This window comes from Eublepharis macularius, chromosome 8 (assembly GCF_028583425.1).
Source record: "Eublepharis macularius isolate TG4126 chromosome 8, MPM_Emac_v1.0, whole genome shotgun sequence".
Classification (NCBI taxonomy): domain Eukaryota; kingdom Metazoa; phylum Chordata; class Lepidosauria; order Squamata; family Eublepharidae; genus Eublepharis; species Eublepharis macularius.
In genome coordinates, this window is record NC_072797.1 from 83,396,582 (window position 1) to 83,422,145 (window position 25,564).

Consider the following 25,564-nt stretch of genomic DNA (forward strand, 5'->3'; position numbering starts at 1 on the left):
TTATCATTCTGTCTGTCTCTCTGTTACCTGTTTGCAGTTACTTATTCTTCATACTTCAGTCACATTACATGTCAGGTCCTTCCTTCCTTCCTTCCTTCCTTCCTTCCTTCCTTCCTTCCTTCCTTCCTTCCTTCCTTCCTGTATAGGTTGCTTTTTTACTTCTTGTGAGCCAGCAGGCAGGTACCTGATTGATTTTATTACTTTACTGCACCTAGAATATTATCTTCACTTCTCTAAATAATGGTGATTCTCAGAAAACTCACAGGATTCCAGGATGAGCAAGAGAAGCCAAGGGCAAGCCCTGAGCTAGCACTCAAACATGTTGGCCACAGAATGAAAATGGACAAGATATGCATATGTACCTGTTTAATCTGTCCAGAGAGTGTCCATAGTCACCCACACCTCTTTTACAAAGAAGTGCAAAAACTAACAAAATATCCAAAAACCAAAATAAACATCACTCAAGATAAAAACAAAAGCTTGACCATATACTAACCCAGAAAAGAAATCTTGAGCAATGAGAGGTGTGACTGGTGAAACAGCTAATTTTCAGATAGCTACCCTTAACCAACATCTGACCTTCATGACCTTTACATATCGGAAAGTTTCAGACTTTTTACGAAGTTCATATGGAGTTAAACAGTATGGGGTTTCCCTCAGCCCGCATGAGGTCAGTAATCTTCGTTTGACCTTTTTACACAAGTCCATATCAACAGTCGGAATGGCTTTGTATAATGGGACTAAATTTCTATAATGCCCCTTACTCCATCTCATTTGAATGCTTTACCAGTTGACAGTTATCTTAACGTCAGAATTTTATTTCACTCTTAGCAACTTTTGCTGATTCCTGCTGCCTATCATAGTTTAAATGTTTTCAGGTGGACCAGTTCATGTATCATGTTTTGTCTATACATAATCAGTCCCAACTTGTTCTCAGACATGTATATTCCTGCTTGAAGAAATTCAGTGTGAACTTGGCAGAATATCAATACAGCCAGCATGTTACTTCCTGTCAGGAAACTGGTGCAATTCAAGATGCAGGGCCAGAGACAAGAAGCTGGGTCAAGAAGTATAATCTGAGGTGGATGAAGTCACTTTCCAAGAAGACAGGCTGGTTTAAACAAGGGGAAATATCAGGTGCTCACTCTGAGACACATAAGCTGCCTCATACTGAATCAAACCATTGGTCCCTCAAAGTCTGTACAGTCCACTAGGATTGGTCGTGGCTCTCCAGGGTCTTAGGTAGAGGTCTCGGCAGCTTCATATTGTCCAGACTGAGGAGGTACCTTGCAAGTCTAAGCATTGTAAGGCTTTGTGATTGGCTCTTACCACAGGTAGTAAGGTGCTGTGCATGATTGGCAGGGGGTCTTTGTTCAAGTTCCACCTTTGTTCCTTACTTTGCTCCTTGGTTCAAGTCTACCTTTGTTCCATGAGGGCTGCACTTGAAAGAACTTTTGTAGGCAGAGCCTGTGTATTGCAGGTTCATGCTTACATTTCTTCATGAGATTGTAGCTATGTCATGGATATAGCTGGAACTATAGGGGAACAATTGCTGGATATGACCAAGAAAGTAATTCAAGATACCTTTGCACACAGAAACAGGGTTAGCCCAACCCCATAACTAGACATGCCACAAAGGGAGTTTAGAGGCCTAGAGCAGAACAACCTTGGAGACGGGCATAAAACAATAGTTAGTGTGTTCTTGCTACTTGTCTTAACAAAGTCTATGTAGAATTAGTGATTACAAACCTCTGAATATCTTTTGGTGCTCCATCATTGCCACTATCCTTGAATAATGCTGCCAGTCTCTATGAAGTAAGATATTCCTGACATTCTCAGATACTCCTTGCACCTGGGCCTTGGCACATTGTATATATTGATATGAGTTAGATGGGTCTTCTGATCTACACATGGCAAGACAACTGTGTAACTCTATTGTTATACGTTTCAAGAAGATGTTTCAAATATGAATAACCTTGTTTAGTGTATGAAGTCATAAGATAACCAAAAATTTGAGTCTTTGAAGTAGTTATTGTTAAGAGAAGGTTCTGAAACCCTAAACGGATAGAGATCTTCTTCTTAGAAAAGACTCCTTGCCTGTGACCTTCATATCTTTGGGTAAGAGACTTTTTTTTTTCTGTTGATAGAGTTGATATTAAGAATACGGAATAATTATTTTGTAATAATAAAGGCTTAAAATGGAAGCAGAGACTCCATAGTTGTATTACTTGTGTACAATGCCTGGAACAAACCTAAGACATTACCTGTGGTATGCCTGTAGCCAGGAGGTAAATGGTTTGATATAGGAAAGCTAACTAGACTCTCAGGGCTTCTTAAGTGCATGCCTGTATCTTAGTCAGGCCTGAGCAGAATAATCCAGAATAGCTGTTTGTGGCTGTATGTAACCAAGGATAAGCTGTGGCTACTCATGCGTACCCAGGCAGATACAGCACAGCAAGGCAGAGAATTCCTTGTGTTTGATTTTCCTCCATTTGATCCAATCAACTTTGTTCCAGTTTTGTGAAGGAGGTAAATTTTTGGCAAAAGAATATTCCAGATTTGAAAATTCTTTCACTTCTTCGTGTTCCCTTCCAATGGTTTCTTTTGGGGTAGCTCCAATAGCTTCAGTTATCTTGGCCTTGCTCTTATCTGGCATTCTTTTAAAGCTCTGCTTGCTCAAGGATGCTTGCCATTGATTAAAGTGTTTAGTAATTCATCATAATCTTTAGAGCAGATTACTGACATCATCAGCAAACACCGAATTCCTTGTTGGCCTCTCATTCTTTTTTGCTTAACATAGCTATGACCATTGCAAATAGAAAAGGCCGTAGAGCTGAATCTGATGCAGATCACGCTTAACTGCATATTTGTTGCTTGTACTCCTATTTGCGTGCTTGGGAACTGGTCAGTTACTCTGCTGTTGAAATATGATTTATCCTTATGTATGAAAGATAAGTTATCAGTACTTGTTACTACTATGCACTTGAATACACTGTAATCTTAAGATTCTCAAAATTGCTTTAGTGGTATCTGTTAAGTGTATCTAGTGGCTGCATGTGTGCCCCATACATAGTATTCTTGTTTGCAGTACGGGTCAGTTGAATGAATGCTTTTCCTTTGACTTGCATGGAGAAATGAAATCATTCTGCCAGTGTGGAAACCAATGAGTGTGCATATATTTGCTTCTCAGCCAAGACTTCTCAGCATACTGACAACAGTTTAAATTAATTTGCAGCAGCCCTCACCAGGGCTTAATCTTGGGTCTTGCTTTCAAAGTTGGAGTGACAGACATCTATAGAACAGCATGTACTTGGTCTTGTGCATTGCACCTTTTTAAAAGATCCATAATTGTTTCTCACTTCTTGGATTATCTGGAAAGCTCCCCAGGTCCAGGGTATGATTTATAGACAGGCCTCATTTGAGAAATTAAAGTAGTAAAGGTTTAATCGAACAGTGCTGATTGGAACTGGTAGAATAGTGAATAACTTTCCTTTTACAACCCCCTAAAACTTAAGAGCCACATCTGAGGCTTGTAGATCATGGCAAAAGGTTCAGAAGGTGCAGAGGAGCTATGGTGAAGACTTCTAGAACAACAGATTGGCTGGACAATCTTACCCCCCACACAAAGAGGAGTTTATAATTTGTGGATTCTCAAAGAAATAGTACTTGGGAGTAACTGCTGATAGGAGTCATTTTTTCAAGCTTCAGAAATCAAGGCAAGCATGTATATATCACCCACATGTATGGTTATAGATGTTTGAAGTGATTGAATTGAGGCTAATGCTTATACAGACTAACCCTATTGTGTGCCTATTGGAGGTGGAGGTGCACTCACCTGTTATGCTAAAGAATGACATCATTTTCTGACGTACTGCAGAAACGACAGGTCACACCAACAAGCAATTCACTAAAAATTGACCCCAAACTTTTGTTTGGGGGCAATTTTTAGCAAATTGCTCCTTGGTATGGCCTATAGTGTCTGTGTCATGCCAAAAAATGACATCATTTTCCAGTGCAATGTGGGAGCACACTTGCATTCCCCCTCTAGATGCTCCCTCTTCTGCTGACCAGGTGGGCAGGAGCTGGTATCAGGAGATCCTCCGCCCCCAGCGGGGGATGGCAACTCTGAACCCTATTCTAAAAACTAATTTTATGTCAGTTTGATTGCCTCTTCTTCCTCAAGTGAACTCTGGAAATTGTGACATTAACATGCTTATTTTATTATAAACAAGAACTTAATGATTGGCTTTACTTTATTCTCTTTTTTCAGCTGCATTTACTATGATTGGCACATCCACCCATTTATCTGATCAGTGCTCTCAGTTTGCCATCCCATCTTTCTGTCATTTCGTATTTCCCCTGTGTGATGAACGCTCTCGGACACCTAAACCAAGAGAGTTGTGTCGGGACGAGTGTGAAGTTCTGGAGAATGATCTCTGTAGGCAGGAATACAACATTGCTAGGTCTAATCCGCACATTCTGGTGCAGCTCCAGCCACCTAAGTGTGAAGACTTGCCACTGCCAGACACCTTAGAAGCTGCCAACTGCATAAAAATTGGAATACCTGTAGAGCGGCTCAACAGATGTAAGTGTACCTTCCTTTTCCCCCTTATCTTTGCTCTGATAAAATTTCTGATTTAGGTAGGGTTACCAGTCAGTTAATGATTTTAAGCTCTTTAATCATCTTTTAAAAAATGGTTGAGTAAATTAATCTATTTAATCAGTTAATCTATTGAGTATGGTATCATGGTTAGATTGTTGGACTAGCATCTGAGAGACATAGGTTTGAATCTTCTTTGCCATGGGATCCACTCTGCCATAGAAGCTTTCTGGGTGATCTTTGGCCAGTTATATACTCTTAGCCTAACCTTCCTCACAAGGTTGTTGTGAGTATAAAATGGGGGGAAGGAGAGCTGCACTGAGTCCTTATGGGGAGAATGGCAGGATATAAAAGAAGTAATAAAAATATTTAAAAGCTCATAAAAATTCATTAAAACGTTATTTTATGATTTTTTTCCAAAGACTTCCCCCCAGATTTTCTAAGAAGAAAACTGGAAACTTGAGGGAACATTGAGCAAAATGTCTGTAAAACATTTTCTTCCTTAGAATGGTGAAGTGCATTATCATACAAGGCTTTACTCACATGTGTAGTTCAAATATTTTTATATGGCACAGTCTACAACTTTTATATGACACAATCTACAACTTTAGAAACCCGTTGCTATGTTGACTGTACACATACATAGGATATTTTCAAGGATAATTTTGTCCACAATTAATTTGTTATGTGTATAGTGATAATATACTACCAAAGAGTTCACAGTGTTCAATGTTACAAAGTTTATTTCAATATCCAAATATCTGCCAGTCCTGTTGTGACTCTGTGAGGCTTTATCTATCCAACTTAACACTATATTACAAAAATGTGTGTGTTCTGTGTTCAACTGTTTGCTTTCATGTCTCTTGGGAAGCTGAAGAATTGTAAGAGTAACTTGATACAACGTTTAGTATTTACTACCTCACAAACAGCAAATGCTAAGATATGTGTGCTAAAGTCACATAAGGTATGGTATGTCATGTCTTTCTTTATTATTGGCTGGATCAGTAGTTTTGCTTTTAGAAAACTAAATTTCATAAATATACTAAATATCACAATGTAATAGGCTAAATTATAAATGATGTGTTTTATGTTCGAATAATAAAATTGGGGGGGGGGTTAGAAGCTGTATTACATGTATTTCAATTTTTACTAAAAATAATAATACACTTGCAGGGTGCATAAAACGCAAGTTGTATGTTTGTTTTTTAAGCACTGGTAGATGGGATGGGGGGCGTGTTCCTTTTATACCTTTGTGGTCTGAAGTAGCAAATGTAAAACAGGTAAGTTTTGAGAGCACTTAGACCTCTGACAAGGAAGCAATTAATTTGGGAACAGAAGACAAGGAAGAGAAGTTAAATTTGCTTTCCATGGTGAAAAAGATAACTGGTTGGGCATCTTGGTTTTTCTGGTTTTAACCCAGTCTATCTTTAAAAGATAGTCTAACAGTGCAATCCTATGGAGAGTTACTCCAGTCTAAGGCCATTGACTTCAGTGGACTTAGACTGGAGTAACTCTCCATAGGATTGCACTGTAAAACTGAGAGGATGCTGAGCTGATACATTTTTTTTTCCTCTGGAAGTTTTTCCTCTGTGCAAAGTTCTTACCTCGGAGTTTATATGGGCAATGCAAAAAAAAAATGTGAGCAAGAGACCAGAAGTCCTCTCTGCTCCTAACTGTAACCTTTAGAGTCCACATGAATTTTTCATTCAGTGCCAGGCTTTCCAATGTGTATTTCTCTGTAATGTAAAACATATTGCATTTGGCTCATATTCTCTCTAGGATGCCTGTAGCTGACTTGGAAGGGGTGCCATATGGTGGTGGGGGGGGAGGACAAGGAATAGCAGATTTAAAATCTCTCTTCTGCAACGTCTGTCTGTATGATGTAAACGGCTATTGCCAGAGGAATCCAGATTCTGCCCCAGGCACCTGAGCAACTGCCAGACCTCCATGGTAGGTAGGGCTGTCCTAGGACATTCTGAATGTTTTCAGCTTCATTGTTTTCAACAATATGTAATGTGTACATGATCCTGTGGTGTAACATTTGTGCTACAATAAAGTGATTGAGGTGTTAAAAATCCACAGAGGAATAAGCCTGGTGGAAAAATGTAAGACTGATATCTCTGGAAAGAGATTTTCTCTACCCACAGAATGACACGCCAGAGGCAGCCAGCTGGTGCAGATCACCTTGTGTGACTGGGGAAGTTTTTAATGAGATACATAAATTAAGCCAGTGCAGTTCTATTTAAAGAAGTAAAGCAAAACCAGACAGAGAATAAATATAGTAAATAATGATTGGTAGATAACTGCAAGAAAAGAAAACTTTTAAAAGTCTTGGAGAAAGCGGATTAGAGGAAAGGAAAAGAAGAAAGAGGACAAGAATAACAGTTTAAAGAGAATGTCCTAGGAACACGACTATTGCGAAAAGTTAGGTGGTCTAGACATAGGGTTGTTCACATCTCTGCTGTAATCTGGTTTCTTTGGAATGGTCCCCTTGTTCAAATGACTGATGGGAAGGCCATACATTCTGTGTTATTTTGGTTTCTATCTGCATGCTCAGATTGTTTCCACATCTGCACTTTTGAATCAATCATTGAATCTTATGTGAAGACCGGAAGAATGTTCTATGAAACATTCTGAAAAGTACTGATAAGTTGTTAAGCTAAAAAATGTTAATAAGTCTTGCCTGTCCTGTACTATTTTTTGTTGGGAATTTGTCATTATGTTAAATCTCATAATATTTTTAGTCTGTGGTATACAAAGAGCAGATTTAGAAGAGTTTGGAGGGTGGGGGTTGACCTCCTATTACTCATGCATCTCTTGTAAAACACTTTTTGCAGATCATCAGTGTTACAATGGCTCTGGAGTGGATTATAGAGGGACTATCAGTGTTACCAAGTCAGGTCACAATTGTCAGTATTGGGACTCTCAACATCCTCATTCCCACAGCTTGACAAGTACAGAATTTCCCGAGCTTGGAGGAGGACATGCATATTGTCGCAATCCTGGGGGCCAGATGGAAGGTCCCTGGTGTTTTACACAAAACAAAAACGTACGCATGGAACTGTGTGAAGTACCTTCTTGTAGTATGTATTATTTTTTTCCCCTGTTTCTAGTATTGCCCTTGCATGTTTGCAGTAAAATTTATTTTAAAATTATGCACTAATTAGGACTTTCTGTTGGACATTTAAAAATTATTTTACAGATCAAAATTAGTTTGAAATTCTTTACTAATGCATTCTTTATTCACGGTGCTGAAGCCAGTGGAAGATAAGTGATGTAACTATGGTCTAGATTGTCACTGCTACCCTTCGATGAAGGCAAGATGTGCCCTACGTGTATCATGCAAATTTGTAACACAGGGCAGCAACATTTTTGGGCTGAGCTTCCCTAAGTCAAGAGAACATCTACTGACCCTTCCCAATATAAGCTTGGTACTTATATGTGGCCAGAAACCTTTACATTGGCCATCTGTCTGACAAAGGCAGGTGGTTTCATCTGAACCGCTCTTGTTCTGATCTTAAGGTCTGTGGTGCTAAGTAACGCAGCCACATAAAATGTGGATCTGAGATGATGAGACCACAGGGTTCATGTTTCACATAGTGATGTGGTATTGTTGGTGGAGGAGCAGATCGCATTTTTTTTAAAAAAAGATCCTCCCTAACTTGCCTGTTTTCTACCTGTTGTGAGGTTTGCTCTTGCCTCTAATGTTGGGAAGCATCCAGCCGTGTCATCTGTTACCTACAAACTGACAATCTCTAGTTCTGGAAACAACTCTTAGCACATGATTTTGTTGATTGAATTGTCAGCAGTTGTTGTGTATGTTTTATACAGTTTTCCTAGAAAGCATTTTTAACTTTTGCCATTTAAATATAAGGGTCAGTTAGCACCTGAAGTATAGTGCTTCAAGACTTAAAATAAATTATTATAATAATTAGGGCAATTGGCAGTATGGTATCTAAGCATAAAAGTAAAAATAAAATTAAAATGTAGAATTATGAGATTGCTACTTATATTGTTTGTATTTATTTTGTGCTGTGCTATGGACACATCATTTCATATTTGATATACATAAGAAGCTGCTCCTTTCTCTAGTGAAATGAATGGGGCAGCCCTTTAGGACATGGTGGTTCCATGTTCTTAAAATTATAGGATCCTGAGTCAGGCAGAACTAGTAAACACAGCTTAGTTATTGAATTATATCCTTGTTTGGCATAAGAAAAAACACTGTTTTTCAGCTTTGAGAAGTTCATTAAAAGGTTATGGGCATATCTTGCTGGTTGGTAGATTTGTTGTTTGGCCTGTATACAGTTCTCGTTGATGCATTTCAAAAATGAGATTGCAATGTTGGAACAAATGCAGAAGAGGGCAGCCAAGATAACTGATAGATAGGGTTGCCAGATGTGAGCTGAGGGGGGGGACCCAGTACCAGGGGCGGAACCCGGTAAGAAACCTTCTCGCACGCACACTCCCAGTACCGACATGATGATATCTCTTCTGGAAGTGATATCATTGCACCGGCAGATGGTGTGCTCAGCCCTTTGGGGGTCAGAATTGGTCCCTATGAAGCTTGGGAGCATGCCCGCTGCTGGCATGACGCCGTCACTTTAGGAAGTGATGTTGTCATGCTCTGCTGGGAACGCACCCACTGCACTCTTGCCTGGGTTGTCTGCCAGTGGTGGGAAATCTCCAGGCAGTTTGTTACCACTTGCCAATTGCCAGTGATCAGTGGGTAACAGGGAACCGTACTGACAGATTAGATCACATTTCTTCTGAGGAAAGACTAAAGAGTCTGGGGCTTTTCATTTTAAAAAAGATGAGAAGAGGTGTGTGTGTGTGATTGAGGCTTCTAAAATCATGCACGAGACAGAGAAACTGGACAGAATTTTTTTCCCTCTCCCATAATATAGGAACTCAGGGGGCACCTAACAGAAATTCTGAGAAATAGGTTCTGGACAGACAGAAAGAAATACTGCTTTATTCAATAAGTAATTAAAGTGTGGAATTCACTGCCAGTGGATGTAATGATGTCCATGAGCATAGATTGCTTTAAAAGGAGGCTCGACAAATTAATGGAGAAGAGATCTATCAAGTCATGAAGATTAAGGGGAGCTTCCAGTATCTAGAGGCAGTAAACCTCTGAATACCAGTGTTGGAAAGCAACAACAGGAGAAGACCTTGGCTTCTGTGCTCTGTTCATTGGCCCTCCAGGACAACTGGTTAGCGACTGTGTGGAAGAGGATGCTGGACTAGATGGATCACTGGTACAAGCCGACAGTGCTTTTCTTATGTTCCTGTAGTATCAGAAATACAAACTGACTGGATTGATGGAATCTCATATTTTATACATATGGTCAGACTCTGGGATTTTATTTACTGTTAATGAGAAACAGGAAATGGTTCTTTGTGCCAGAAACAATTTTTGATTCTTCTCCGTAGTTATATTTTTAATTTGCATTGCTTTCAGATGTTTAAAAAGCTCTTCTGAAAACATGAAATACTTCCATTCTAAACAGGTCCACGTGACAGCAGCAAAATGGGCATCCTCTATATCCTGGTTCCCAGCATAGCCATCCCTTTGGTTATTGCCTGCCTTTTCTTCTTGGTGTGCATGTGCAGGAACAAGCAGAAGGCATCTGCTGCCATTCCACAGCGTCGCCAACTAATGCCATCTCCTAGCCAGGACATGGAAATGCCTCTTATAAATCAACACAAACAGGTACCGTTTTTCAAAAGTTGTTTTTCGTAGACACACACGATTTTAAAGTCTTCCCAAATTGAAATGACTTTAGAGCGCCTGTGACTTGTAGGTTATATGTAAGTAACTTTGTTAAAAATAACATTGTTACTGCAATTTGCATTGCCATGGTGGTGATATTTTACATTTATGAAATAAGATGATCATTTCTTTTACCTGTCTAGAGGTTGGTTTTGTCCCCCTGCCAGCATGACTCATCCATGCCTGAGGTCCATGGCCTGCTGTGCCCCCTCCTTGCCCAAGTCATCATCATTGGTGGGAGACAGGGCATGCCACAGAGGGGTTGGGAGTGGTGCCCAGTGGAGTCTGCATCCTGGGGCTTGTTGCAAGGCTTGTATGAGCAGAAGATTAGGAGACCACCTGGGACAGGGAGATGGCCCCGACAACAAGGACCAATGGGAAGGTTGGAGTGGGACCCTGTGGGAGTGGTCTGGGGCATATAGACCAGTGCTGAACAGGGTCAAGGAAGAACACAGCTCCTGTTCTATGGTGCCTGTCCTAGAGAGAGAAACATGAAAGACCAGAATAGCCCGACAGAAGAGGTCAAGTGTGGGTGACTTAACTGCTCCTCCACCATTTCTGAGGCCTAATAGAGTGCGCTGTCTTGCCTCCCAGGCTGCTCCTCTCCTTTCTTGAGTGTTGGAAGGGTGTGTCCCTTCAACCAGTATGCTGTTCCTCACAATCTGCTGCATCCATTAATTGAAATATTCAAACTTAAGATACTTTTATTATTTATGTTGAAGTGTCATTCAGTTAATGGTTGACAAATACAAGAAATATATATGAAAAGGAAAAGCAGGGGGTTGGATCCATTGCTTCTGTGAGCAGTGAGTTTGTGGAAGAGACTTTTATCAGCCTCCTCTTCCTCAAGCAGTCTACCATTGAGGGCTGGGGACCTTCCAAAACAAGGCAAGAAAGAAGATTTCACAGGAACCACTTTCCCTCTTCCTTGCGCAAGCAGAAGAGTTCCTGTAAATTTGAGCTTCACCTATGCAAGAGGAAGGAAGGGCAATTTATAACTTTCTTAAATTATGAAAGAAGAGAAATGAATATAAATTAACATACACAGAAAGTCTCCTATTTAAAATTTTATTTTTGCTACTGGCTTCTTACTTGTAACCCCCACCCCTTAAATTTAAATACCATAAATGTTACATAACCTCTGTCTATTTATTTTCAGACTAAACTAAAAGAGATCAGTCTTTCCACTGTGAGGTTTATGGAGGAACTAGGTGAAGAGAAATTTGGAAAAGTTTATAAGGGCCACCTGTTTGGTACAACTTCAGGGGAACAAACTCAAACAGTTGCCATAAAAACACTTAAGGATAAAGCAGATTTAACCCTTCGAGAAGAATTCAAGCATGAAGCAATGATGCGGTCAAGATTGCAGCACCCAAATATAGTTTGCTTGCTAGGAATAGTGACCAAAGAACAGCCCATCAGTATGGTTTTTAGCTATTGCTCCCATAGTGATCTCCATGAGTTCCTAGTTATGAGATCTCCTCATTCGGATGTTGGCAGCACCGATGATGACAAGACAGTGAAATCTACTTTGGAGCCAGCAGATTTTTTTCACATTGTGACTCAGATAGCAGCTGGAATGGAATATCTGTCAAGTCACCATGTTGTCCATAAAGATTTAGCCACGAGAAATGTACTGGTGTTTGACAAGCTAAATGTGAAAATATCAGATTTAGGTCTTTTCAGGGAAGTTTATTCTGCTGACTATTATAAACTAATGGGAAATACTCCCCTCCCTATAAGATGGATGTCCCCAGAGGCGATCATGTATGGCAAGTTTTCAGTTGATTCTGATATCTGGTCTTATGGAGTGGTGTTGTGGGAGATCTTCAGCTATGGTTTGCAGCCTTACTGTGGCTACTCTAATCAGGATGTCATTGAGATGATAAGAAATCGACAGGTTTTGCCATGCCCTGATGACTGCCCCGCGTGGATATACTCACTGATGTTAGAGTGTTGGAATGAATTTCCTAACAGAAGACCCAGATTTAAAGACATCCACAACAGACTGAGAACATGGGGAAATCTTTCTAATTATAACAGCTCTGCACAAACATCTGGTGCAAGCAACACTACACAAACCAGTTCCCTCAGCACAAGCCCTGTTAGTAATGTCAGTAACACTAGGTATGTTGGACCGAAGCAAAAAACACAGGCTTTCCCGCAGCCACAGTTCATACCAATGAAAGGACAGATAAGACCTATGGTCCCACCTCCTCAGCTCTACATTCCAGTCAATGGTTACCAACCAATGCCAGCATATGGAGCCTATTTGCCAAATTTTTACCCAGTCCAAATCCCAATGCAGATGGCTCCTCAGCAGATGGCTCCTCAGATGATTCCAAAACCAGGATCCCATCACAGCGGAAGTGGCTCCACAAGTACGGGATATGTAACTACTGCCCCTTCCAATGCCTCCGTGGCTGACAGGGCTGCTCTGCTGTCAGAAGGTACAGATGATGTACACAATGCAATAGAGGATGTTGCTCAGAGTCTTGTTCAGGAAGAGGAAGAAGAGGATGGTTCAGTGCCTGAAACAGAATTATTGGGCGATAATGACACTATTCAAATGGACGAGGCAGAGTTTCAGTCAGAAGCCTAAGAATGCTGCTTTATTACACAAGCAAAATTGAACATTTCTTCAGTATGGCCGGAGACTGTAGTCCTGACTTGCATAATCCATATTTTTCTTTGCTCTTAGGCACACCTATTAATCCAAGACCATGTAAAATGCAGCAATAATGATATACTTTGTTTATGCACCATTATTTCCAGCAGATGTTTGTAAACATGAAAATATAGAATTGCTGTGTTGAAAACTCTAGTTGACTACAGTTCTTGGCAGGGAGGCTGCTTTTATAATATACTGTTGCTGTGCAACATATAGTGGAAATTCATTGCACATCATGTATATCTTGATCTTTGATTGTAATTGTTAATGAATTCTGTTTAAATTGGTTTTTTAAAAGCTGAACTACAGTAATACGGAGAATGGAGAAGAGGTGCCCAGGATGTAATGGATATATAGATATCCTACTGACAGAATATTTTTCTCATTAATACAGAAATTTACAAGGGTGGGGGTCATGTAATTGACAGGAGGCTGTCCTGCCCCTGAAAGATAGATCAGCTACTTAACTGTTTCATCCCTGAACCTGTAGAAGTGCTGCCCCAGCATTCAGTCACCTTTGGGGCAAGGCTGGGGAGATGGAATGTCAGAGGGAAACAGCAGCAGTTAGTTGATGTCTGCCTCAGTGAAAAAGCAGACAGTGTAATGGGTGGCTCTGCTTGACAGTGTGGCAGAGTGGTTTAGCTCTACCTCTGGCAGATGGCAGAGTACCCAGTCGTGAGGCCTGTCTCTGGTCATTAGCAGACCTGATACCATTTAGTTTGACTCTAGGGATAGGGCAGACTTCTATAGGTAGATTCCTGTGTTTGAGAGAATCCAACCCAGGGATCAGGCAATGAAAGCCAGTTTGTAACTGCAAACATTAAAAGGAGTTTAAATCACAACCAAAAGCCATAACTAGCTTAAGTGCCTCAGCCCTTTATTGTCACTTTTTAATTTATTTAATTTGATTTCATGCTGCCTTTGAGCTCTTTGCTTCTATCTTTTCCCTCATTCTCAAAAATCTCAAGTTCTTTCTCTTTTTTTAGTTTAGCCATTTCAATTCCCGCTTTATTTTCCAGATCTCTTCTGTGATATCCCTGTCACTGCCAACTCAGCTTCAGTCCCCTCAAGTGCTTTTTTTTGCTTAAGAGGCATTTTGACAAAACTTTTACCTCACAAAATTTCTTAAATATTTTATATCGTTATATTTCACCACAGTGGGCACAAGCTTGTGAAATTTCTTTGGTCTTTATCTCAGCACCAGAATACTAATTTGTAACAGGCCTTTTCTTCCAACTGAGGGGATCCACACCAGCTCCTATAATTTTTGGCAACTAGGTTTGTTTTGAAATGGGAAGCTTCCCCATAGTTACTAAATGTTTTAATGGTAGTGAGTGTAAAGGCTTTGGATTCACTCAGCAGGAAGAAAAGGCCTGTCACAGGGTGTGTAATGATTTCAAGAAATGGGTGCATGTGTCTTTAAATGTTTGGTGAGATAGGTGAAGAGTGGGGGGTGAAAGAGAGAGATGAGTGAGTGATATGATTGGTTGATGACAGAGAGTGGGCGGAGTGAAGGCAGTTTTCAGTTACTGAGGGAGAGAAAAAGATTCAGTTAGGGCAAGAGAGGCGAGCTGTGTGCAGCCTGAGTGTGTTCATGTATTTGTGAAGGAAAGGCAACCTGAGTGGAAGCCTGAACTGAGTGTGTCTGTGAGACTATATATTCATTCTATTTGAAGCAGGCAAACTGTGTGTGCGCCTGAGAGAGAAAGAATTGAGAGTGAAAAGAAAACAGGCTAGCTGTGTGCTGTCTGAGGAGTTCTCTGTGAGAGAAATAGAGAGCCTAGAGAAAGAGGCTAACTGTGTGTGAAGCCTTACAAGAGATCTGTGTGAATGAGTTTGGATGAAGCAACTAGAAGAACTAAGAACTACTTTTATGTAACCAATACGCTTCTTAAAAAATAAACTTTTATTTTGTTTTGTTATATCCCAGAGTAGCAGTCATTGTTATCTCCCATTCCTATCCTCAGGGCCACATAGAACCACGAAGGAGCCTGACGCTCAAACACGTTACAAAAGGGAAAATTTAAATAAAACATTTTGGAATAATATATTCCTGGTGGCAGCAAACTACCCAGGGGAGATTTAAAGCAAAATCCACCCTAAAGAAAGTGAAGATCATAACAAGACCTATCTCACCAAACATTTAAAGACACATGCACCCATTTCTTGAAATCATTACAGGGTGGTTCAGGCATAGGAAAATTTAGGTAATAATATGCATCCAGTTTTGAAATAAATAGAACACAGCCAGAGTTTAGGAAAGAAGACAGAAACACTTGAACACATTTTTATTAGTGACTAAGCACTGCACAACTTTCCTACCAAAATCAATTATTTTCTTTGTGAATGAATGGAAGTCCTACATATATTTGCTGCCCAAATGAGAAGTCTGGGCACTATGCACTAATCTGAAAAAAGTCAGCCTCTTTTTACTGTTAGTGGTCAAATTATGGAAAAGAACTCAAACGAATTTCCCGCACATTATATTTTCTACATTGATCATTAAGGATTTTAATCTCATTTTGGTTTGTGTTAAGATGGTGCTAGAAGTGTACACATGAAGCCTTCTTTGTTTTTATTTTCTTTTTTGTAGTGATTGTAGATCTTTAAAGACCAAGATAAGCAATATTGTACAGAATCTGGGATTTTTAGAGGTTTTTTTCTTGTGAGATGAATCATGTACAGACTTTGAAATGTAATTTATGTTTTGTAACATTTTATATATCTTTTTCATTGAAACATTGGGATCATCGAAAAGAATGCATATTTAGCCATTTACATTACAGCTGGTAATATTGGTACTGGAATGCGTATGCTTTGTTGCGGTGATAAAACAGGTCCATACATTTCATAGCCATTGCTACAATGCGAAGACTCTGGAGTCGTATTCTAGTGTAACTACACATATATTACAGTCCCCAGCCTATAAATCTAACATGTGATGTGGACTGCACATAAAGCTGCACATAAATATTTGATTAATCTTAAGGTATTTTAAAATATAGGTACACTGTAAGAATGAAAACTCCTGAATTTCTCTTTTGTAATGTTTTACTATGTAAATGGTGCCTTTGCTAAATACATTTGGATTCACTTGAAGTGTATCATGGCAATCTGCAGCCCGTGTTAGTAGTGGCAAGAGCTGCTTTACTGATTTCCCGATTCTCATGAAATTGATCGTGCACTGGTGAGTGAACATTGAATGGCTCTCTTGCTTGTTAATATAAACATGAGTTGGAGATGATTAATACATCATATGAATAAATTTGGTTTAATTACTTTTTAAAGGAGTTTGGTTTTGATACTATTGTGTGTATTTGTTTAATATTTATTCTTCTTGCATTCCTGTTAACTGGCAAGGCCTAGAAATCCAAGCCTACATCAGTAGGAGACTGGTACATCCCATCCTCCTCCTCAGGTGGATAGGTAGGCTCACCTGCCACAGCTGAGGCCACCTCACCAGTGAGAAGGGGTTTTCTGGGGCCAGTGTTGCTCCCACAATCTTCTGGCACATCAATATTTTAATTCATTGTTTGTTATGAGACTAAGAATGCTCCATTAACTCCTTTCTTACAGCACGCAGATTTAACTTTACCACCCACTGTACCTCCAATCTTAAAATCAGAACATAAAACAAAGCAGAAAACAGAAGGACAGGAGAGGAGTTAAAAATTCTGAATTTTTTAATGGGGGAACATCAAGGACTTGTGGGAGGGATTTCAAATCTGGGAAACCAAATTATAACAACACCATCCCATCAAAAAGTTTCTGTGTTTCATTTAATTTTGATTCTTAACTCATACTGGTGGCAGCAGCAAGTAGGCAGGCATTGGGCCTCCATGGCAGTATTTTATTTTCTTTAATGGCATTCTCCAGTCAGATCTCAAGAGGAGAGAGCCCTTATGTTATTAATTAACTCTGTTGGTGGGAAGGGGGGATGTGTGCAATGTACATGAGCGCATCTTCTCTTTCCTATCACTTCCCAAGCAATGGCATTGTCTCCCTGCCAATCTGGTCTTCATAAGGGGCTTTGGAAATGTTTGGAAGGAGGAATGTGCAGACTTTAATCATAGGCTGCAATTCTAAAGACAATTATCTGGGAGTAAGCACTATTGAATAATATGGGGCTTACATCTGAGTAGATCTGTTGGGGGGGGGATGCATTTAGTTTGTCTTGCTGTGCTACCTGGCCACTGGTCTGTCTCCTTCACCACCACCAGGGCACTTGGATGATCAGTTGTTGTGAGAAAAAGTGCTGCTGGGTAGGGTGGGGGTGCAAGTGGTCTAACTTGATAAAAGCAAAAAGTGAACATAAAGCATGATAATTTTTAATGCTGCCGCTGTCCTGCTGCTATTTTGCCAGGCAGTTTCCCACCATAATGCGCACCCGCTGACCCTTGCTTTTTTCAGGGTCCATTGTTGTGTGTGTGTAATGTAATCAAGGAAAAACTTGGTGGATCATTGGTTTAGAGGGAGGACTCTTCTGTATGATTTTGGTGCCTTTAAGTGCAAAAATAGCTGCTCCAAAGAGCCTGGAAGCCCTCGTTACAAGTAGGGCTAAAACTCATAACAAAAAAACAAAACTTTTTTTCTGAGCCAGCACCACCCCATCCATAAAACCCAGTAACAGCACATAGTTCCTTCAGAAATCCCAGATCCAAAACTGAAACAGAATTTTTTTCAGTGCATACCTCTAGTGGCCATTGCCACTGGACCAACTTTTCTCCTTCCCACCCACCAACAAATTTACCTTTATCTGCCCCTGTGTCTTCATTTTTCCCTGCTTCCCTACCCCTGACAGCCTCTCTTCAGGAAAAGTCTAGCCAAAATTGTATGGTGTTCTCTGTACCAATTTAAATTGTGTGGGTTTCCAGTAGTCACTGCTGGGCCTGTCTCCACTGAGTTCTCCTCCATTGTGGGAAGATGACTGTAGAGGAGTATGCAATCTTTCCCATGGCTGTTTCAGCTTCCCAGTCCACTCCTGTTTCTCCCCTCCCATGGCTTTGCTTTACAGAAATCAAGGCTTGGGAAGCTTGGCAATATTGCCGTGGTTACCTAGGACTCACCTACATCCACTTAGAGTTTCATTGGCATTCTATTCTGAAAGCTACAGGTATTGTTTCTGTTACTTTGGGGAATTTTAATTCCCCAGTGAGAGAGGGAGAGAGTGTTTCAAGATTTCAGATTTTTCTGCAACCATGGGACTTTTTCAGGTTTGTACAGAAATCCCCCCCAGGCTGCCCCTAGCTCTATATTGTGGCTGTATCGAACATTTCCTATATGGCACTGTTTGAAAATATGTATATTGATTAATGAACCTTTGTTCGACTAATGATACATTGTGTGTTATAGTATAGTCTCTTCATTATTTAAGGTGACTTGCAACCTCTTAGAATACATAGGTCTCATCACATATTTTTGAATGACTGTCTTAAAGGGAAGATTTTCCAGTATTTGAATCTCAAGTTTCCATGTTCAGGTAAGAAATATATTATCAAAAGATGACGTACGTCACTGTTGCTCTTGGTGCATTGCTTCTACAATGACAGTTTTGGTTATCTAGCCTTGTTTTAAGCAAAATTCAGGAGTTCAATGTACTCTCAACGCTGATTTTTATTGATTCAATCTCAGGCAGAATTGTAAAGAGGAAGTAGAAATAGAAAAAGGATGCCTTCCATTGGTAGGATGACATCTGTGCTGGACTCCACTTCATGTGTGGAGTCCAGAAAATGTCTTATTTAGGTGAGTATGGCTGATTCCGCACATGATGGATAATGCACTTTCAATGCACTTTATCAATCGTTTGAGGTGGATTTTTTGTTCCGCACACAAAAAAATCCGTTCCAAATGATCTATAAAGAGGATTGAAAGTGCATTATCCAACGTGTGCGGAATCACTCTATATCAGAACATTTCTGTTTGGTCTATTTAGCTCCTTTCCTGTGATTAGCATAGGGTTCAGGGGGGGGACATACTTTCTACACTTTTACTGACATCTAAATCATGATTTGTGCATGTGAAAGGTGTATCTGTCATCCAAACCATGCACCTAAGTGTGGAGTTCATATGTAACTAACCTGGGTTACAGTGAACCATGAAGCACTGAAGGAGACCGCATCATTCCAGTGATGAGAATAAGCTCCTTTTGCTTCTGATTGCTTCTGTGTGACTTGGCATAACAACCAGGCTCACAAGCTTAAATTAAACCAAGTTGTGCTATATTTATTTGCCTTGCACCCATTGTGTCTTCGTTCCCTGTAAACAAGTTCTGCAGAAAATTGTTTTTCAGTGAGGAAAAATGGTCTGAAGTTGATAGGTATGTTCAGTAGTTGACAACAATCTGTACAAAGAAGAGAGACTTTATGCTCCTTAAAAATATATGTTATAATCATACTGTTGTAAAAATACTTAATATACTTGTTTGAAGAAATCCTTTCCAACATGTGTGTTCCTTCCAGATATAAATGGTAGATTTCCTTTCTGTATGAAATAATGCTGTATTTCATGTGGCAATATATTATACTAACAACCTGATATATCTTATTCTGGAAAATCATGATCTGTATTGCATTTCCTTTAGAGTTTTCAGTAACACAATTAGACCCATGAGGCATAATTTTGCAGAAGTAATTGGGCATTGAGACTATCTATGTTAGCAAGGATGTGCTTTTATATAACAAAATTTATTTGGATAATACACGTATTTTCAAACTCTGTTCTTAAATGACATTTTAAGTGGACCAGTTTTTTCTAAAGATGCATGGCTTTCTGGTGGTAAAAACCTACCTAAATGAAATACAGGATTTAAATTGTGGGGAGAAGGGAATTTATTCCATTGTTATCAGGCCATGTTTCCTCAGACATCACATTTTGAGACGTTACAATTTAGCTTGTTCAACCTTTCAGCAGTGGTCTTCCAAATGGCTAACATCTTCCAAATGGCTAACATTCAAATTTAAAAAATACAATTCAACAATAAAATGTAAATGTAAAAGCAAATTTAAAATGTATTTATTTAACATTTTTATTCCACCATTTCCAAACCCTCAAGGCAGCTAGCAACCAATATCTACTGATCCCCAAAGGAATTAACACATCTAAAAAGATGATATATAATTCATCTAAAAATTATTGTTAGACTGTACCAGCCAGAGGTCAGAGTCTGGGGGAAGATCCAGAATGCCCTTTCTGTCCAAGTTGCTGTTGGGTAGAACTCAGAAAAGAGGAGGAGAGGGTTTACAGCACATAAGCACCCTCTGTCCCCTCAGAGCAGCCTGGCTTAGTCTCTCTGGCACCCACCAGTGTAGCCTTGCAGTTCCTCCTCCAGTCTCCCTTGCCTGTGACCTTTTATAGGTCTCTCCTGGGTGTGTGCCCATCCCCCAGCCTCTGTTCCCAGGACTGTTCTTCGTTCCCCCACGGGGTCGATCAGCAGGCCCAGGAGCCTATCCCAGCATATTGGAGCCTCCCCCTGGTGCCTTGTGGCCATTCCAAGCTGTCCTGCAGGGTGGGGCTGGCTGTCCCCCTCCACTTAACACAGGCAAGACACTGCACCTACATTCTGAATTGCTGCTGTGCCATGGTGCCTTGCCAGGTCAGTGCCACCTGGAGTCTTCCTGTGATATGCCTGATCCCATCCTCCTCATCAGGTGGATAGGTGGGCTCACCTGCCACAGCTGAGGCCACTTCACCAGTGAAAAGGGGTTTTCTGGGGCCAGTGTTGCTCCCACAATCTTCTGGACATTACTGCAGCAAGGGCTCCCCTGTCCCCATGGCATCTGTAGCTGCATTGGTTGGCCTGCTTGCTGAGTTGCCCTCCTGCCTCTCCATGTCTGAAGCAGGGCAGCCCCAGAGCACCAGTAAGTCTAGGGGCACCTCTGACCCTGGACAATTCTAACAAGAGTCATCAAATATTTTTAAAGCAGGACATGAAATTAGGTCTTAATCTAGCAGCTTGAGCCATTTTATCCAGAACCTCAAATAATAATATTATAATAACATTTGATTTGTGTAATAATAACATTCAATTTATATACCGCCCTTCAGGACAACTTAATTCCCACTCAGAACGGTTTACAAAGTGTGTTGTTGTTATTATCCCCACAACAACAATCACCCTGTGAGGTGGGTGGGGTGAGAGAGCTCTGGGAGAGCTGTGACTGACCTAAGGTCACCCAGCTGGCTTCAAGTGGGAGAGTGAGGAATCAAACCCAGTTCTCCAGATCAGCATCCTCCTGCTCAACAAACTGGCTCTCAAAATTAGGATTTTGTTCAATCAAAGCAAAGTACATGTAGGATCTTCTGTCTTCAGTTCTACAAAGATGACATCTGCAACAGCATTGACAAATGGTCTTCATTCTGATGGCTGAATTTATTGCTTGCTATTGATGTTCTATCTGTCTGAACTGGTTATTCCTATTGGCCATATTTAATATGGCATTAAAAAGAAGTAAGTATAATAATGCCCTGAATGAGAAAGAAGACTATGAAGACTGTTTGGAAGCACCTGTGGTGACTTCAAAAGTTGCCAAATGTCCTCCTAAGATATATTCAAGTTAGTACAAAACACCTGGCTCAGAAAAAAAAGTTTGGTTTTTTTTGTTATGAGTTTTGGCCCTACTTGTAATGAGGGCTTCCAGGCTCTTTGGAGCAGCTGTTTTTGCACTTAAAGGCACCAAAATCATACAGAACAGTCCTCCCTCTAAACCATGAATCCACTAAGTTTTCCCTCAATTACACACACACACATGCATTATGGCAGGAAACTGCTTGGCAAGGGGGTAGCGGGACAGCAGCAGCATTAAAAACAATCATGCTTTATGTTCACTTTTTGCTTTTTACATGGTGCCAATAAATTATCACCAACCAAGCTCACTGCTCATTAACTGCAATCAGATTAATCGTCCAAGTGGAAAACTAGTCTGGGAAGACAGCTATGTTGGCATATGGAGACATTTCCAGCATTCAACTCAGGGTTAACATTGTCAATCAGAGACAGAGCCCCCCCCCCAGCAGTCTTTGGGCCAGATATACAGTTCCTCTTGATGCTCCTCCATCTTACTTTTACAGGACTTATACAGTCATAGTTGGTAATTGGAAAAATCCCAAGCGAGTGAACCACCAGAAGACTGCTGAATGGCCCACTTAGTCCAATGTCTTGGCCATCACTGTGGCTCTCTCCATTTTAAAAAACAGTCATTTATTTCCAAATTTCACCCTGATTCGCCCAACATCCTTTGCTGTTTTTCAGGGAGGAGAGACCCCCACACACACTGATGCCTTATGATGCACAGATGCCATTGGGGTCTCTTTTGCTTCTGTGTGTAAAAGTGCATAGAAAGAATCTGCTGACCACAGTGGTCAACTGGTGGTTCTGCTGGTCAGTTGCCTGGGGTAAATAATTTTTTTTGGGGGGAAACCCACAATAATTAGCAAGTGCCTGTTTGCAGAGCTAGTCAAAACTCAAAAGCACTCAAAATTGACAAATATGGAGTGTTTGTAAGTGGAGTTTCCGTGACTACCAAGCAGCCCAGATCAACATCTGAGTGTCATGACAGTGTGTGGATTTGAACCTGGATCTCCCGGATCCTAACCTGCCTAACCACTACACTGTACCAGATTATTGCTACAGTCTGCCTCCAAATTCAATTCCTCAAGCACCATTGTTCATGCCTCAGCAGTGCTGAGCTTCTTCTCATAGATAACCCACTGAAATTTCCTTTCCCTGTGTGATGTTCTGGGTGCTTACTCCTGAGTCCTAAGGAGAGAAGTTTCTATCAGTGCTGTAGCGGTAGGCTCTGAGGCATGTAACATTTTTCTCCCATTGGCACTATTGATGAGGATACACAGACTCTAAATGTGCATTGGAACACTTTCAGTGTTCAGATTTCTCAGCTACAGCCTGGGAGGATGCTGATCCTGTGCTAAGCAATAACTGGAAGGGTTTGGTGCTACGCGCCTGGCAAGAAAAAAGTAGGCTGTAAAGAAATCAAGCTATTCTTCTTGGACACACTTAATGGAGATTCCCCCAAAGCCAAGAAAATGCACACTCTGGTGCATAAATCCCAAGAAATATATATATTTTTCTCCCTCTCAAGCCAGACTATGCTTTCTAAACACACTTCTTGTCCTAGGAAGGATGTTTAATACACAATTACTACATCTTTTAAGAGCTCTAAAAGATGTTTTGTCCAGTGCAATCTATTTAAGTGCCACCAACTTTCAAGTCTGTGTATCAGAGCTATCAAGTTTTATATTAAATTACAGAAAGCTATAGATAGTATACAAGTACTACCACCTCTGTAGGGAAAACCATTAGGGTTTGTTGTTAAGTGTAATGTATTTGCAATTAGTATGTGTTACTAGATATAACTCAAGAGTAATCTTTGTAGCTAGCTATTGGAAAACATGTCTGAATCCCAACTTCAGTAATCTTATACACAGATAATTTTGTACTGCACAGTAAGGAAAAATTTTAGTAACTGTGCTGAGTCCCCTCTTCCTGCAAACTAGAATTTTAAAAAAAATCAATATAGTTTGGTGCAAGGGCAGTGGCTCAAATTATAGCCAAGTATCTGATTCACAGAACCATTCAGAGAGCAAATAAAGGTGTGTGACTCATAGTCACTTCTCATTCTGGTTTTAAATGCCACCATTCCTCAGAAGTCACAAAGCAATCTGAAAAATATAAGGCAAAACTCCAGAAGGAGCTTCAAAAATTTCACATTTTCTTTCCAAAATGCATCAGATATTTGATAATTCCCATTTTACACTTCACATCTGAAAAAAAGTGTGAGACTCCAGAAAGTGTAAGTGTGCTCCTAAAGGTAAGAATTGATCTTCAGTGTATGGTGTGTCAGCCAAAATAATGCAAATTGGGACAAGCTCAGGTATGTATTAATAGCTCTAGAATATTGTTTTCCTGAACAATTAACAGAATCATCACCTGCATGCACATGACAAAGGTTAATAGCTTTAAAGGCATTTCCATAAGCATCATTCACAGTGGCAGCTGAACTCACTGCAAAGGAACTATGTGGAAGGTGTGGTTAACTGTCTGCAAGCCTTCCATTGCAAGGAAACTGACTCCTTTCACTACCAATGCATTTGAGTTCATTACTTTTGTCTGCCACTTTGGGAAGGTTGTGATGCATGTTCTCAAAAATGCTTGTGTAGCCAAATATTTCAGATGCAACTGGAGGAATTGAGTTCTCAGAACACTTGGAAATGTGCAGCGTTTGCATGGCTTGAATTCAAAGATAACCAGTGCCATTTTTTTTACTTTTAGCACATTCCTATGTGATATCTTTTGAAAGTGCCATGCAGTTCAAAAGCCATTTCCACATTGCATGTGGTATTTTCTGCATGCACACTTACACTAGGTTTTCTGAATATTTGATGTGCAAGCATGAGCTCCTCTTTGGACCAGGGGTGTACAATCTGCATCTGGGATTCATGGAAAAAGCCAGATTTTTGCCAATTCCGGCTTTCCTGGGTTAGATTAGAGAATCCTGTATCCAATCTGGGTACCCAGATCGAGACCCCCAAATAAATCCAGGTTCATTTGAGAAACACACCTTGTTTCCTTACAAAGAAACAGCATTTTCCCACCTTTTGTGGGGAGGGAGGGGGAATATGAGTTTTCCAAAATTACTCCTATCTCACTTTCAGCCTGAGGCCAAATGAATCCATTGTATACAACAATTGTACTTGCCATTGCCTTGTGTGCTTGTGACTCAATAATTGCCTGGTTCTGTTATGTGGTGTGTCTCCCCCCCCCCAGCTCTTGGTTCTGCCTGGCTGCTGTGAATAACACTGGTTCTGTTGGTCTATGTTGCAGCAGTGTCCCTTGCTTACGTTTGGTTTGGGTGAAATGAATGTGATTCTCTGATGTGATGTTGGTCCACTTGCTTCACTTTAGTTCTGTGGGGATTCCATTCCCTTGCTACAGTTTGGTTCTGTTCGCCTTTCTCTGGGCTGAGCTTGTATTTGGGAGTGTGTCTTAGCCACGACAGCTTTTTTGATTCTGCACAGATATAACATGCCATCAGTGACTTGGCAGTGGCTTCAAAAAAACATTGGAGAATGTGCGCAGGGGAAAAAACAGGGGAAAGATGGACAAAAACCATTTCTGCTTCCCATTACTCCCTTGCATGTACGGAACTCTGGAGAGCATGGGAAGCAGAATAGATTCTGAAACGCAGTAAAGTAACCATGTGGAAAACACCAAAGTCTGAGGAGCAGTCTGGAGACTGAATCAGAGTATTTTGACCATGCATGCGGAACTCTGGAGAGAAATTGATGCAGTATGGAGCCAGAACTAATGAAAAAGCCCTGGGTGAAAAAGACCTGTGTGAAACATTTTTTAGCCTCCTGTTGGGCTTCCCTTGGGCTTGATCCGGAAACTGCAGCTGGTTCAGAATGCAGCTGCACGGGTGGTTGCCGGAGCACCAGTTATGGCTCATGTAACACCTATCCTCCGTCAGCTGCACTGGTTACCGGTTGAGTACCGGATCCGGTT

General features: G+C 40.6%; 1 protein-coding gene across 1 annotated transcript in view; it reads left to right on the forward strand.

Moving 5' to 3' along the window:
• ROR2 (receptor tyrosine kinase like orphan receptor 2) overlaps positions 1-16,334 on the forward strand; it is a 288,338-nt gene extending 272,004 nt beyond the window's left edge. The window contains exons 6-9 of the mRNA XM_054987005.1: positions 4,271-4,585; positions 7,438-7,683; positions 10,114-10,316; positions 11,536-16,334. Coding sequence (XP_054842980.1) covers positions 4,271-4,585; positions 7,438-7,683; positions 10,114-10,316; positions 11,536-12,978 — 2,207 coding nt within the window. The 3' untranslated portion in view covers positions 12,979-16,334. The remainder of the gene's footprint in view (positions 1-4,270; positions 4,586-7,437; positions 7,684-10,113; positions 10,317-11,535) is intronic.
• The last annotated feature ends 9,230 nt before the right edge of the window (positions 16,335-25,564 follow it).